Source organism: Dermochelys coriacea, chromosome 17 (assembly GCF_009764565.3).
Source record: "Dermochelys coriacea isolate rDerCor1 chromosome 17, rDerCor1.pri.v4, whole genome shotgun sequence".
Lineage (NCBI taxonomy): Eukaryota > Metazoa > Chordata > Testudines > Dermochelyidae > Dermochelys > Dermochelys coriacea.
The window spans coordinates 6121571-6137750 of NC_050084.1; the positions used below are offsets into that span (position 1 = coordinate 6121571).

At 47.8% G+C, this 16180-nt stretch overlaps 1 protein-coding gene across 1 annotated transcript; it reads right to left on the minus strand.

The window, feature by feature from the left end:
* Positions 1-422: 422 nt before the first annotated feature.
* Positions 423-15972, minus strand: TBX2 (T-box transcription factor 2). Its single transcript, XM_038375798.2, has 7 exons — positions 15154-15972; positions 13451-13718; positions 9707-9853; positions 7715-7791; positions 7273-7442; positions 4796-5355; positions 423-2245 (listed from the first exon to the last, which is right to left on the minus strand). Exons 1-7 carry the CDS (start codon positions 15516-15518, stop codon positions 1799-1801), a joined length of 2034 nt encoding a protein of 677 aa, XP_038231726.1. The 5' UTR covers positions 15519-15972; the 3' UTR covers positions 423-1798.
* Between the last annotated feature and the right edge of the window lie 208 nt (positions 15973-16180).

Below are 16180 nucleotides of genomic sequence, written 5' to 3' on the forward strand. Positions count from 1 at the left end.
GGGTTAATTAAAGCAAAATAAAGCCACCTGGCCCTGCAACCACTTACGCAGGTGCTTAGTGTTTAGCAGGTGACTTCTCAGCACTGTTCACGTGCTAAAGTTAAGCACGTGCCTACCTGCAAGCTCAGTGCATGGACCTGCACTACTGTAGTTAATTGAAGGCTCTCACACTTACTCTTGGTAAGAATGATGCCATCCCAGTTGTATTTAGTCCTGACATAAAAACCAAAAAAAAAATTGTTAATGGTTTTAATTTCTTAGGGTGATCAAAAGCTCCCCTCAGAAATCGACATGCATGCAGGGCTATTCAAGTTTCGTGGGGGGTTGGAATTCCCTACTCCCAGAAGTTAGAATAAAGTAAATAACCCACATCCAATCATTCTGAAATGCAAGGAAAGATGAAAAACGCCAAACTGGCAAAGCTTCTTAGAATATTTTTTATTGAAAGATGTGAGAGAATTCATCAAAAAATGAACAGATAGATACCCGAATAACCAGCACATTTCAAATCCTGTATATTTTTATTTTAAAACAAATATAGCGCACAGTCCTTGTGATATTTAAATTTATTATATTTTTTTTTTTGTTCTGGAGTGAAAAATAAAAACCTGAGGTTTATTCCTGCATTTCCTATACCCCGCACTGCAAAGATATTTTCATTACCATTTTGGATTTTTTTTTTCCTGGTAAGAGTTCCTTAACGAATTGAACTCTGGTTTTAGTGACTGAAAAATGTATGCTGATGGCACATGATTGTCCTAGAGAACAGGCGGGATAAACAACATTTTAAAACACGGATAAAGAAACCAATATCTCCTTCAATCACAAAGAGCTAAATATTTTTTTCATTTACAATATATATGCTCATGTAAAATGAAAAAAAATTAAATGCGATGAGTTAAACTCTAAATATTATGTACACACCAATGTACAACTGAATAAATTAATACCAATTTGCATATTCTGGGATCCTTACAGCTTATTTACACAAATTTTCATTTATTTCATAAATATTTTTTTTCTGGTACACAGGTAGATTCCAAACCTGCCATGTCACACTGCCTGTACCAGTTCTGAGTGTCGGTGGCTTTTGAAATCAGTGGTGGATTCAATAGAGCTGACGACAGTTTATTTCCATTTCCCCCCGACAAATCTGGTTACACACATGTTCATAGTCACTAGGCTCGCCCAGAGTTATTATTTTCTTCTTAAAATTGTCTGTTTTTGGTGAGGGGGTGGGGTTGAAAGCATCTTCCTCCCTTCAGAAATCAGTCCCTATAGAAAGCATCAGTCACCTTTCCCACAGTCTCTTGAAAGGAATGACTGGTACATTCTTTCACCATCGCGGAAATCGTGTGTTCTGGGTAATCCGTTGATCAAGAAAGTTACATGGCCGATTGGAGTCCTTTTGCTTTTCCAGATGTATTTTGAGCCCAAACCAGTGGGACCGAGGAGGGGAGGGAAGGAGACACTACGTATTTTCTCCTGAATTGGGTTTAGGGAGGGGAGATCCTATCCATTATATTCTCCTGGGTCTGAGTGGAGAGTGGTGGGGATGGGGGGAGGAATAGTCTCCCATAATTTCTCCTGGCTACGGGATATTTTGCTTGTGGATCATTCACTTGGCCTCTGCTTTGTCTGGGTGTCTGACTTGTATCCCTGTCTTTAACTGCCTGACCCCCTCCCCTTTTTTTCCCCTTGTTTTTTATTTATTTATTTAAATAAATATTTATACTGTGCTGTACAAAATCCCAGTGCTTCTCAGCCCTTCAGGCTGGCATGTTGGCAGCTCAGCCAGTCACTTGGGGGACTCTCTGCCGGGTGACACCTCCCTTTGGCTCTCCAAGCAACTGACCAGTCTCTGAATATTCTGCAGTTCATTGATGGAATCTTTCAGGGAGCTTTTGGGAGAGAGAGAGCCCCTCTGGCTGCTGGGTTTGTGCAAGGGGAGCTCTGGGAGGGGGCTGGATTCCCTGCTGCTGCCGGGTTTGGAGCCTTCCGAGCCAGGGTTCAGGCTGGTGGGCAGCCCGGCGGTGAGGAGGTTGGTGCTGGGGGGGATGGTGACGGGGATCTGGTACGGCCCGAAGCGCAGGCGAGGGCGGGTGCTGCTCAGGAAAGGGTTCCGGGACAGGGAGCTGGCCGCAGCCGCACTGGTCGCTGGCAGAGCTGAGGCAGCAGCTGCAGCTGCGGCCATGTAGGTGTAGGGATAAGGGAAGAGTCCGCCAAAGGTGGGCATCGGAATTCCCTGCAAGAGAGAGACAAAGGAGGAGAGGTTGAAGAGTGCCTGGCAGTGGGGACTGGCAACATCGCGAGCTGGGGGGCAGGGGGCAGAATCCCAGGTAGCCAGGTGAGTCCCCTGAGACCTTTGAAATCAAGGGATCAGGAGAGAATCTACTGCCAAGGTGAGAGGCCAGGAGAGCAGGTGAAAGGGCTTGGCAACTGCATCCAGTCCATTGGAAGGAAGCGGGGGGGGGGGAGCAGGGATGGGGAACCAACCAGTGCCCCCACAGAAAGGACAGCAGGCCTGGGACCAGGGCATTTCATCCCCCGGACCCAGGAGGAAGTCGAAGTCGCCAAGCTCCTGTGCATCACTTCAAACGCAGAGCCCAAGAGACAGAGGCTTGCTTGCTTGTCTGTCAGTTGTCTCTGTGTTGGGTGAGCCTCTCTGTCCTCTGGGAGCACAAATGACCTTCCACCAGCCGCAGGAAATCAAGTCAAACTCATTAACAAATGGAATATTTTCTTCCAACGTTCTCGCCCAACCAGCTCAGCACTTTCCATCCCTCTGGGGCAGGAAAAATGCCACCAATTTGTGCCTCCTCTCTGCTAATAAATATATGCCACCTAGCAGTGCAGGATCTGCTTTATTCTGAATTTCCCACTGAAACGATACACCCCATACATGTCAAAAGAGATTTAAACATCAGGGAGCAGTGAAAGGAGTCAACCTGCTGAAATAGACCTGGGCACCAAAACAATGCCCTCTTAATTAGGCTGGGACACTACTCAAGGAATAGGTAGTGATGAAGAGAACCTGTTGAATTCCTAAAGGATCTTGTAATAAATGGGGAGAGGAGGAGGATCAAACCTGATAAATAGAAATAAAGTTCACTAGCCCATCTGCTCTGCAGCCTGAACCCTCTACCAGATAAAGGCCTGTTAAAAAGCTAGAGCTAGACACCACAATAAGCCTCTGCCTTTAACAGGTCTCCACTAGGACATAAAAAGCAGTATGTTCCCTCTCTGCATTAGCCCGTCTCCCAGGTTTGTGCATCCTCGCCGGAGTTTAATCATATTAAGCCACATAGTTAAGTAGGATCGATAAATTAAATGGTTTAAATGACATCTTGGTATATTTGGGTTGGGCAAAACACACACAAACTCAGGATGCAACAGAAGAAGCCATTTTGAAGATGGCACAACCCTAGTTTTGGCCAATAGAAATAGGCTGGATTTTTCTCCCATTGAAGTCAGTGGACAGAATCGGGCCCTTTCCACTTACCAGACTTGCTCCTTATGCCCCCTTCTGATGGGGGGGGGGCATAATTAGCCCTGAAGGCAGCTACCACCTATACACCCTCTAGCACTGATCGTTAGTCTTTGCCAGTGGAGCCTACCGGGTTTGACTCAGGATTTCCCCTGGGGCTGAGCACCCTTTTCAAAGCCTGGGAAAGGCACAGAAGAGGATAGGCACGTGCATAATTCCCATTTATCTCCTGTTTGCATTAGCAACAAGCAAGCAGCTGGAAAGTAATAACTACAAGGGGTAGGAAAGGTTAGCCCGAGTGCGCCTCTTGAATGGAAGGTCAGTCCTGGCTCCTGCCCATTATAGATTTTGACACACTCACACTCAAGGAGAGACTGGAGCTAGACTCGTTTTATTCTGTATCAATTCAATTCCACTGTAACTGGGGTTTTCAAAATGGGGTCCCTGTCCGCTGGCTGATTTGTTACCCTTCAGATCTGGCTCCGTCTAAACGGATTAAAGTGTTCCAGTACCAAAGGGAGGATGATAGGAGCAATTATTGGCCGGAGACAAATGTCACTGATAGAACTAAAGGGACCCTGGGGGGACTGCTGCCTAGCATTGCTCCTGCAGAAGAAAGCAGGTGATAATGCCGCTCTCAGGCGCTCCGTCTCCCCGATCTCCGGCTGGATTGATTTATTTTGTTTTCAAAAGTCCCATTCTCGCCAGGAACCGCACAGAATCGCTCTTCGGATAGCAGGATCCGAAATATTACCCTGCTTCCATGGGACCACCAGCCACATTTCTCCGGACAGCGAAACAGCCCGGAGGTATTTGAAGGGGGAGGGGAGCAAGCAACGTGGTTTCAGATTCAATCAGCAAAGGGGGGTGGGATACTGACGGGTAACCCGCTGCCCGGGGAGCCAGGAGGGTGAGGGGAGGGCCTGAGGACAGCGCGGACCTTGCAATGAAAGAGCTGCCCCGGCTCCAGCCCTTGTTTTCCATTGCGGGCTGGGGCTCTGCAAATTAAGCCACGCCGGCAGAAGGGGCTGCCAAGCTCCAGACCCCTCTCCCCCCGCCCCATTTCTAAGCAGGCGACCCAAGGGAGGGGGGGGGGTGAGAAGAAAAGGAAGAGGGGGTTAACTAGTGCAATGAAGGGGGAAATTAAACACGGAGGCAGATGCGGGATAAGGGGGGTGAAATGGTGGGGTGAGATACATTCTTCGGGAGGGGAGTAAGTCGGGGTCCGGGTTGAGTAGTGGGGGGGGGAGGAAAAAGGTGGGGGGATACCGCGGCTCGTGCCAGCCCCTTCCAGGGAGCCCCGCTTACCTGAGAGGCCAGCATGTGCTGGGAGAGGTGGAAGGGGAAGGGGGTGGCGGTCCCGGCTGCCCCCTGGGTCGAAGCCAGGGCTCCGTTCTCCAGGCCCCCGCCGGCCACCGAGGCCAGCAAGTGTCCCATGCCCATGGCGGAGAAGGCCCCGGGGGCCATGGCGAACTGCCCCGGGTGGATGAAGAGGGGCTGGCCGGCGCCCAGCGGGTTGAAGAACTGCTGTCCGTGCAGGCCGGAGAGCGCCAGGCTCTGCAGGTGGCCGGGGCTCAGGTGCGGGGGGCTGTCCGTCTGCACCATCAGGGGGGCGAAGGGCTCTTTGCTCAGCCCGCCGCCCTCCGCCTCCTTCTTGGGGGCGTCCGGCTCTTTCCGCCGCCCCTCGGGCTTGTCCTTCTCCGGCCCCTTGGGCTTCTCCGGGCTGGGTCTCTCCCGGCTGCGCTCCTCCGGCAGCCGCGGGCTGCTCCGCGGGCTGGCCTCCTCCGGGCCGGGGCTGGCCCCGCGGGCCGGCCGCTCCTCGGGCAGCTTCTCCAGCTCCGCGTCGCTCTCCGGGCAGGATTTCTCCTCTGCAAGGAAGGGGTGGGGGGGCGACTGTGAAACTCAGGCCCATCCCGTGCACCGGGGGGGTTCGCACAGCTGGGGGCCAACGGCCACCCCCGGCCTTCTGCGGCCACAAACACCCCCGGTGCGGTGCTGACCAAACCCCTGCAACCTCCCTTTATCACACACCCCTCGCAACCTGCCTTCCCCAGCCGGCCTGTCTGGGTGGGTCTATTTAAACTCAGAAATAAACTGGGGGCGGGGGGGGTTCCTATTAAAATCTCCACCGTTTTGGAAAAAAAAACTCCTCACTCATTGAAGAAATTCAATCTATTGGGGGTGGGAGGAGGAGAGAATTAGACCTTTATAAACTGGTAATTGTGGGGCACAGGGGATTAGCACCGCTTTGCCAAACAGGAAGAAGGTATTTGCTAAAGGCACCAAAATATATGACAGCATCCTATCAATTAGCTTCATCCTCACACTGGTCTGCCTAGCTCAGGACGGGCTCCGCGGGTTAAAACAAAGCAAAAGCCATTCAGAAAGTAAGGAGTATGTGCAGAATTAGAAACTAATTGATTCATTTATTGCATAGCTAGATTCGGTGTAAAGGCACAGTCATGTTTATGGACCGATTAAAAGGGGAGTGGGGTTGTTCGGGTTAAATCACTAGTCACCATGATCAAGATATGTTCTGAAAAAGCACTGATAAAAATACACATCATTGTGTAGAGTAAAAAATCGTGAATTGAACCGAGATCACAACAGAATAGATCATGCATACAAGCAAGCATCTCGGTAGTCCGAGGTAGCAAAGATCCCATTTTAGCAGGTAACTTCGCTCATCCAGATTTAAATAATATCGGACTCGTTGTGATTCAGAGAGCAAAAAATTTGAGGCAGCTTAAGTTAAATTCCTTAGTTTGAGGTATATACTCGTTGCCGATTTAATGGATGGAGCTGAAAAGCTCTTAAGAGGGCCAGGTGTCTCATAAGCCCTGGTATTAGGTAAATCATATTTCTGCAATTTCATTAATTTTTGCAAGCCAAAGAGGCAGGCCTAAAATAGAGGAACTGGATTTTTTAAAAAGCAACAAATCCAGGGACAGTGTGTCAGTGCCAACCATTGTAGCAGAGAGCTGCCTGAGTTTTATCTTCATTTACTAGATGTGAGCCTCCAAGTTCAATCATGATGTTCTCTCCTCTTAAAATTAGGAATTTTTTGGGGGAGGGTTAATTTACCCTTTGCAACCAGAGTAACCCTCCAGGAAGGAGTTCTGAAAGCCAGTAAGACTTATGTAACATAATGATTACATTTAGGCAGCCTGTTGTTTACACAAATTTACAACAGGAAAATGTTAGAAGTTGTAAATAAGCTTTGCATTCCCATGCCCCCCCCTTCCCAGCTACATTTCTTCAGTTGTAACATTTGGTTCTTTTGTACTGGTCAACCTCTCTGCCTCCTTCTCTTTTTGGTGGTGTACATTTTTCTTCCCACTGGTCTGAACCCCGAATTTGCAATCAGTCCGAAGTGGGACAGAATTCACTCCATGCCTGTTTTAAATCTGTATTTAAAAATGGCACCTTTGTAATTGCCGAATGAGGAACCAAGACATCCCTGAAATCTGACATCTCAGGAAAGTTACTTAAATTACAATTTTTGAATCTATTCTTTTCTTCCTCTTCTTTCAGTTTGGATTTGACTTACAAATACCTCTAAGTTGTAGTGGGTGGAAAAAAGTAATTTTCCTGATAACAACCTTGGGGTATCAGTTACACCTCTGTAAATTCGAAGCCATTCCTAGGAAGGCTTTAGGATGTAAATCAGATTAGAGTCTGGACCTTTTTGTTCAGAGAAGGCAAGAGAGAAAAATCACCGCCTTCCTTTTTTAACAGCTGATCGAAGAGTCCATGCTGAGTTCTGCAGTGAACTGTCTATTTACCTCGGCCGCTGCGGTTAAGTCTCAGGGGACTAGAGGCTGTACCCAATGGGGAGTGAAGTGTATCCCGCACTGGGGCAGGATCACACGAGGAAGCATCCGATTCACCCCCATCTCGGTCAGGTTTGCACTGCTCCTCATACATCCGCAGAGAGGGGAGAGTGAGCTGTTTCCTTCAAAAAGAAAAAGTCATTACTAAACATTATCTCTGTGGTGCATCCCAACAGATACACTCCTGGTTCCTTGTCAGTGGGGATAGGGAAAGGTGGAACCGCTTTACAGCTGTGTATGGGCTGAGGTCTTCAATTAATATGGCTTTGGGCTAAACTAAATCCGCACTGAAATCTCTCAGGTAACTTTTGCATATCAAAAACAAACGAACGGAAGGGCAAAATATCCAGGTTACCACTAGACTAAAACATTCTAGCTTGGAGAACAATTTTACCTCTTCTCTCGCCTTCCATTCCCAGTGTCTCGGAATCCTTTTGCAAATGGGTTATTATCGATTTTAAGCTGGGTGATCTGAAAACAACAACCACAAACTGGGTAAATTATCGTAGAAACAAGGTTTTATGTAGAAAGGGTTAAAATATTATACACACACACACTTTTGGACTGTGTGGAAATACATGTACCATTGCCCTTTAAAACGGCAACGATGAGACAAATATTAGTCATTAAAAAGAGATGGGAAATAAAAATCTAGAGCAACCTGGTAGCTGGGTCGGTTGACCTGGGCTCACCTCCAAAGTTCAAAGGTGCAGAATGTCAGGGTCCCATTGAGGGTCTGTTTGAAACACACCAAACCCCCGGTTTAACACACCGCATGCGTTATTAAAAATGATGCTGAGGTTTGGCCTGAATTATTAATAGAGTTTTAATGATCGGAAGTTATTTTTCACGGCCCCCTGGAGGGAAGATGGCGACTAAACATTGCTGTGTTGGTTAAAAGCTATTCTTATCTCTTCCAGAGACTAACTTATGGTGCTGGCGACATGAGGGCCCTCAATAATTCATGCTTTTGAAATATGTCCCCGCGATGGTTGCTTTAAAAACGCATGTTTGATCTGCTCCACATTAGTTCTGTAAAAACAAATTGCTTAATCCCCCTTTTACTTCCCAGCTTTCCGGCCAAGCAGGTTTTTATTTTGTGCCAATATAGACAGCAGGGAAGAAGCAGTGCATACCTAGCAAGGCAGAGCTAATAGATCTGTTCCTTTCCAGCCCTAAAGTGCCCCTCACTCCGCTCATCCATCTCCCTTAACCTGCACTGATCAGAAATACCGCCCCAAAGCAGGGTCGAGATGAGTAGCCAGGGACAGCTGGGTATACACCCTCCTCGCTTGCCAGGATGCTACACGGGCGTGTGTGTGTGGCAGGACGTTTCACTCGTGCAAGCAGCCCATCATAAAGAACCAGGCTGGAACAAGTGCTGAGTGGCCTGGCTGTAGCTTGCGGCTAAGCTGCAGCCTAAGTGTTCTTTAATCGATTGTGACTCTTTGCCATAAACTTTACGATGGAAACAAGCCCACCAGGACCCTCCGACAGACCTGTCAATTAACATCAGCAGCCAGGAGTGGAGGTGCCGGTCAGCTTTTGGGTAAGGGGAAAAAAGAAAACCCTCTTGGGAAAGGGTTAGTGGGGGCGCTAAAAAACGGTAGAGTCTGAAGACCAAAACCCAGCTAAAGCACCACTAGACTCAAAGATTTCCCTCCCATATCCAAAGCTTTGCTTGCTGCTCTCCGGCATCCCCCCCCCCAAGGTGAAAGGCGAAACCTGGTTAATCTGGAAAGATATTGAATTAGCCTGTCTTCTTGGTCATTTCCCTGCGATCCTCAGCAAAAGCTGCCTTTAGAGGGAATTCCCTCCAAACGCTCTTCACGCTTCATCATTTCTATCTCCTGAGTATCTGAAAGCTACCGAGCAAAAATGTTCCCTCCCCGTGCCAAAGAACTAAAAAGAAAAATTAGGCTCCTGGAGGAGGGGAAAGTGGGGGTACTGCCTCCCCATGGGGGGCACCTGTCTGTGAAATCTCTCCCTTCGCTCCCACTCTCCCAAGTATTGCCCCCCGGACTTGTCTGACCCCAGGCAGCGTGCTTCAGCCGGCTGGCTCACCCCCCCCCACACACACACACACTCACAATTAACTCCCTGCTTTGAGTTTTATCTCCCCGGAGTTAGCAAACTCCATTTCCAAATAGTTGGACTCTTTAAAACTAACAACTGCAAGCTAAACAGGCTAATATTAGTAAGTGGCAGCCGAACAGGAGACTTATAAGGGCATCGGAGGCCTTGTCCAAATCCCAGTGCTTGGATTCCTCCTCGGGGAACCGATCCTGATCCCATCCCGAAGTCAAGGGTTTCAGGGGCAGCAGGATCGGGTCCCTACCTCTGCTCCAGGGTTCATTTGAAGGGCAGCCCTCTCCCCACCTCTTACCTTGTCGTTCTGGTATGCGGTGACTGCGATGAAGTCTGTTTCAGGGAACACATATGTCCGGAAGGTGCTGTAGGGGAGCTTCAGGATGTCATTGGCTCGCACTATGTGGAACCTGGGCTGGTACTTGTGCATGGAGTTCAGTATGGTCTGCGGGTCAGGGAAAGAGCGAATGACTGAAATCCAGCCCATAAAAACCAAGCTGCCCTGCAGAATTCCTAGCCGCAGAGAGTGCTATCAACTATGAAGCAGGACTCCCCCATTCATACCAAAAGGAGCCCCCCCCCTTCATAAGTCACTTTTTACAATCTGGCCTCTAATGATCAGGTCGCTTGGAAGAAGGAGGCTTGTTGCAATTTCTTTGTAAATGTTCTTTAAAAAACGCAGGCTGGTGACTACAATGATAAGGAGGCAAAATATCTCTCCCCAGATTATTACAATCCTGAGAGTGAAGGGAGAGGCCAGTCTCCATTGCATATTTCCTAGCAATCTGTATCTATATAAAATTATTTCACACAACGCAGAAGCGGGTTATCTCGCTGCAGTTGACTGCCACAGAAAAACATGTTACCAGCCAGAAAAATATGTTCACGCCATGATCTAGGTGAATTTTCTGTTTTAGATGAAGATATTACAGATGAACAAGCATTTGTGCCCCAACCAGGTGTCTAAAACGGTCGCCAGCCGTCAAATTCTGTATTCCTTATTTTTTAATTTTAGAGCATTTGGAAAGACTTCTACACCAGAACCACAATTTGAAAGAAGAGCATAGTTAACGGTCAAATATACATTTCAATTAGCTTAAATTGCTCTGAAAAAGAACAAAATTGTTGCAAATTCTACATTCCTTTCCCCCCTTTCAAATCACACACCTAAAGTGTTTTCTTGCCTGTTCTTGAATTAATCATTCAGTAACCTGATGTGCTCAGGGTTAAATACAATTATTACTGAAACAAAGTTGCTAATGAATGGTGAATTCTTAATTATTATAAAAATGCTATTGCCCAAGCGGCTAAATAATTGTCACTTCGTTTTGCTGCGGAAGACAATAAAAAAAATCCCAATTTTAACCCCCAAATAGTCACCTGCTGGTGATCTGTCAGATCAACATTATATTGATGTAATCTAGACGGGATTTATAAAGGAAATGGTGCAAAAATTCCCAATCACTCGTGTAAATCTGCATTCCTTTTAAAAAAAAATTCATCCCTTCCATGACCAGATGGCACAGACTAAACCCTGATCTTCCGATTTAATGCACTCCGGCCTTTTGAGAACAACACACGCCAAAAATATTTAATTGATGAAGAGGAACCGTTAAAAATGTTATATCACACTAGTTTTCCTTTAATGATAAAAAGCTAGGGATTATACTGTCTTGCTATTGATTTGCACACTGCATTCTACAAACAGAGCGCAAGGTATTATTTAACAGTTCAGGTTTTTTCCTATCTAGACAAAGTAATCTGAATCCTTATTCACCCCTCACCTGAGAGATTTTTCATGCCTTATATTGCCCATATTGCCGTTGGTTGCAGCCCCCACCCACCCTTGAGTGGGCGCTGGCTGCCTGTAGCATGGATTGACTGACAAACCAACATCTCCAAATCCCAGTTAATTACCATATCAAAAACACAGGACGATGAACTCTCTCTTTATCGCCCCAAATACTTGTCCAAAGGCTAAAGACAGCTTGTTTGTTAGCTCTGATTCCCTCCCTCCGCGCCCCCCTCCACCGGGTATTAATGGCAGAATAAACATCTCTCTCCCTATTTCAGATCCGCTCTATGCTGTGGATATTTGCAAATTGCTAAGACACTTCGATTTTTTTTTTCAGCAGGCGAGGAAGATGATCAATAAGAAAATAAATAGGGACGTTTGAGTGACTTTAAAAATCCTTCCCTGCAAGGAGACGCTGCTTCCTGGAACAACAAAATAAGCTTTCCATACTTCCCGTAAAACTAAGTACAGGTGGGTTACTTCAGCCACCTACCAGCTGAAATATACCAAGACCTCTTTTAACCAAGATCCCCGAGATATTGAATTTTGCAGCCGACACCCAGCCTTGCCCATGTGCCGGCTGGCATCCCCTTCAGTTGCACCTGTAAAACATGGCTTCTTATTTGGCCACCCACTCTACCCTGTTGCCCTCAGACGCCTCTTACTTTTCATTTAAAGGGAGGCGATTCTGCATCCAAAACCAAACCAAACAACAAACCTTAAGGGTTTATGAGATGACCCTCTATTTTCCTTTATTGCTCCACCAAAAAGTCAAGTGACTAAAAAGGTCATTCAGCACTTGCCCACTCACACTGAAATCCTCTCCGAGATCACAGTCTCCCTCGACCTCTTTTCGGCAACTGTATTTAATCCCAAACCATTTTTACAGATGTGAACACACACACACACACACACACACTCACTCACTCACTTTCTCAGACGCACCGTGCCAATCTCTCCCAGGTTCTGGTGACTAGCCTGCCAGGGAAATTGCCCTGTAGTCCCGCAGTTACAAAAGTTAGAGCAATTATGCAATTCCCTGAGTTTATACTTATGACACTGCAGGCCATCTCCTAGTTCACAGTGAGTGAGGACTGGCAGGATCAGGCCCCGGGAAGGAAACTGAGCTGGCATATTTTAAGGGAGGAAAATGAATAGTGAAAGTGCATTGGCAGTCCCCCGCGTGACTCACACACGAAGCAAACGGCGTAAGGATTTAAACCCACAATGCCATGTTCTTAAGAGTTCTTCCTTGCAAAGTTAATTTTTTTTAAAAAAAGGGTTTTCCACTCATTGTTATGGCGCAGAGCCTGTATCCCCCTGCTCCCCACTGTTTAATGGATTTTACTACACGGTTTTCAATAACTCACCCTGGCATTTAAATAGGGAATATGTCAGGGTCCACTCCAAATTACCAAACCCAGGACATCTATAACATGCAACCACTTACGTTTACCCTCCATCCCACCTCAGCTGCGGCGGCGAAGTTAACATGTGCCCAACGCAACGCGACTCCTTTCCCATTTACACCGTGTGGCTGAAATTGGCAATTCAGAGCGACTCATAGGGGGTGCGCGCACGCACGCACACACACACACACACACACACAATCGACGCGGCGATTAATCTTAATGAAGAGTGATGGAGCCCGTGCATTTTAAGGCACGCTATGTGTGTTACGAATTAAAATGTCGTGATAAGCGCCGGGTGATTTACTATTTACAGATGATAAGCGCACATTCAAAGTGCGCTGTCTTGCTGGGGGAAATATGGTGCCTATTTCTAAAAGGGGCAGTTAAAAGCCATGCCACAAGCACCCTGGTTTTCCTCCGTTTTTGGTTAACACATGGGTTCTTCTGGGCCTATTTTGAGAGAGTAAATAGGAACCTCGTAAACGACAATATCTGACGAGTAAGTTCCCAGAGTTTTGAGGCTGGTTGGCTTCGTCAAACAACCCCCGCTGATCAATATGTGAATTGTGCCCACCGGAACGAGGTTTGTTTCCCTTTGCTCCTGGATGAAGACAGCAGCTGTTTGTTTTAAACAGTCCATGTATGAAGATGCAGTTTGTGTCTCACGCCGGCCTAGTTTTCCATCTGTCCTTCACACCCACAAACACACAACACTGAGCAGGCAGCTCGCGAGACATTCCTGGCAATGCAAAAAATCCCAAAACCTTCCTGCACAATCACAGCCCGCACTAAAAATGACACCCCCCCCACAGCCCCCCGTCGAGGTGATACTTACAAATCCGTGCTTGTCCGAGATGTTGTTAGTGAGCTTGAGTTTGTGGAAGGCAACAGGCTTCGCCATCCACTGCTCCCCTGTGGCAGGGCTGTCCGGGTGGATGTACATACGCTTGGGCATCTCTGGATCCGCCTTCCCGGCTACCATCCAGCGAGAATTGTGGAATTTATACCGGCAATCATCCGCAGCCACTATATCCATTAATAAAATGTACTTGGCCTTCTTATCCAGGCCGTTCACACGCACTTTAAACGGGGGGAACATTCTCCTAAGGGAATAAAAGACAATAAGAGCAAGAGAATCTTTTCGCGTTAAAAAAGAATCCGAAGCAGGAGAGAGATTTTGTTACAAAATATGCCAAGGAAAGAAGCAATGCTGGAGACCCATTAATCCGCAGGCTGCGGGCACTTCGGATCCCCAGCCCTGGGTCTCTCTCTGGGTTTGCACCATCGTGTACCCACTGCTAAGGAAACCTGAAACGTGCATTAGAGCCATGCTGTTACACCGTCAAGTCTAGACCTTGGGCCTCCGCTTTCCAAACGGGTCTAAACGGCAGAAGGGAATTTTTAAAATAAGCCCGCGCCGAACTAGCAACTCGGAACCGATCTGTGGTCTCAGAACTACTACGAAAACCGACCCTTCTTGTTGGAGAGATTAAATCCTGATTCAGGGGCCTGGCATTTGAATGTACAGGGCCGAAATCTACGTCCTGGGCTCTTTCGTGTGTTGCCGTTTTTGACAAAAGTGCACACATTGGATTTGTCTTTTTTTCTTTCATCTAACCAGCCGCTTCTGCACCGTCAAAGTTTCGCTTCATTCGCGTGACAGAAAACGAGCCAAAAGGTCGAAATCCCGACTTGGATTTCTCAGGAAAATGGGGCTAGAGATAACAATGTATTCGGGGTACCGATTAAAGCCGTTTCCTTCCCCTAAAAAAACCCCCAAACCCAAATATTTCCACGGTGCAAGTTTCTACTGATTTTTTAAAACCATACCAACGCTGAATTTATAAATATCCTCAATGTAAAATAAAAGAGAGCTAATGCAAAGAAAGAGATGAAAGCCAGAGATACCTGAAGGGGTGGGGTGGGGGGTGGGCTCTTGCAAACCTATTTTAAAAAATTTACAATGGTTATTTTTCAAAAGGGCTGTTAATATTTAAATACAGGTATACGGAAGGGAAAAAGTCAACTCTCAATATTAATCAGTCATGCAGTGAAGAAAGTATTGGCGTTCTACATATACCGAATTGTTTCCATTTTACGAAATTAAACGAGTAAAAGGTACACCAATTTAATCTGAGGCCAAGGTGTTCAGTTACAGCACACACATTTGATGTGGAATCTTGCTTCTTTCTTTTTAAAAAATGAAAGTGGGGAAAAAATCCAAACCATCCACTAGCCCTCTATTTCTTATTTGTATTTAATTCACCGAATCAGATTTTCTCAGCAGCAGCTTCCTCCCACCCTCGGGGGAAAAAAAATTGGTAAATAAATAAAAAGAAATGAAGAAAAATCCCCACTCCGGTTTGCGGGCCCCTTAATCAGTGAAATCGACTCATCCTGAATGTGCGTTCTTTTAAAAATTATCTAAGCCACAGGTACAAGGAGGGGGTGGAAGAATGGGGGGGTATCACTTTTAGTGGCCCTTGTGTAGCGGTGTGTGAGGGGGTGTGTGTGTGTGTGGGGGGGTCTTGTTCATACCTTCCTGACTTGGTGATCACCATCTCTGTCCCCAGCTTGTGAAACTGGTCCCAAAGCTCCTTGGCTTCCAGAGTCACTTTGGGGTCGTCCTCAACCTCCTCCTCCGGTTCCAGGCTCTTGAGAGAGCGCAGATGGGCTGCCTGGTGATGGTGCCCCAGGGCCGAGACGTGCAGAGCAGCTTCCGCGGCTCCAGCCACAGTCGGGTCCGGGATGGGTTTAGCCAGCGCCGCTGGAGGCAGAGCCAGAGCCGGGAAGAAGGACGGCTGAGCGGCCGCCAGGAAAGCTGACATGGGGAAATCGGCCGGTCTGGGAGCGTGGAACGGGTGGTAAGCCATGGCAGTCCCTGGGAAGGCTGGATCTCTCATCGGTGCATCCACAAAGCCAGGAGAAAAGAGGGGGGTCCCGTGCCCTGGTTTTGGCCCAGCGAGCTGCTTCCAAGCCTCTGCAGGAGGAAAAGGCAGAGCTGGGTCCGAGCAGCTCCCGGCGGCGGACACTCCCCGGTGGCAGCTGGAGATAGTGGTAGCTCCTTGTATTTTCTGTTGTTGTCGCTGCAGCGAGGCGAGCGGGCGCTGGGCGCAGTAAAGCCCTTCGCCGGACTGAAATAGAAACAAAAGCCGAAAAGCGGCTGTGCCCAGGGACCACGCGGAGCTTTCAAAGGGCTTCCCACCGCAGCGAGTCTGGGGGCCACGGCCACCTCGGCACCCCCGGAGAGTCAAGCAGGCGTGCGACCCGGCTCCACCTCCGGCCAGGCTGCGCTGGGCGAAAGGACCTGGAGCGGAATGGTTAGATCTTGTCCTGATCTCTGTAAAACTGTGACTCTCTCACATGTCCTTCCTGCGCTGATCCCCTCGCTAATGAGCCAAGCCCCCTTGATTGCTGATTTTACGCGTTTCAGACCAATTGTGGATCTCCATAGGCGTGGTTTTGACAGCTCCGGCCAAGATCTAGGGTAAGGGGGGGGAGGAAAGGGAAGGGAAGGGAAGGGAGGGAGGGAGGAAAGGAAGAAAAAAAAGAAGGTGTCGGAAGC

Bases quoted from the DNA above. Each gene is read 5' to 3' on its own strand.
- TBX2 (XM_038375798.2), bottom strand. From the start codon at position 15,518: ATGAGAGATCCAGCCTTCCCAGGGACTGCCATGGCTTACCACCCGTTC. The intron at 9,854-13,450 runs GTAAGTATCACC...CCTGACCCGCAG, and splicing joins TCTCGGACAAGCACGGATTT to ACCATACTGAACTCCATGCA. The intron at 2,246-4,795 runs GTAAGCGGGGCT...TCTCTCTTGCAG, and splicing joins AGCACATGCTGGCCTCTCAG to GGAATTCCGATGCCCACCTT.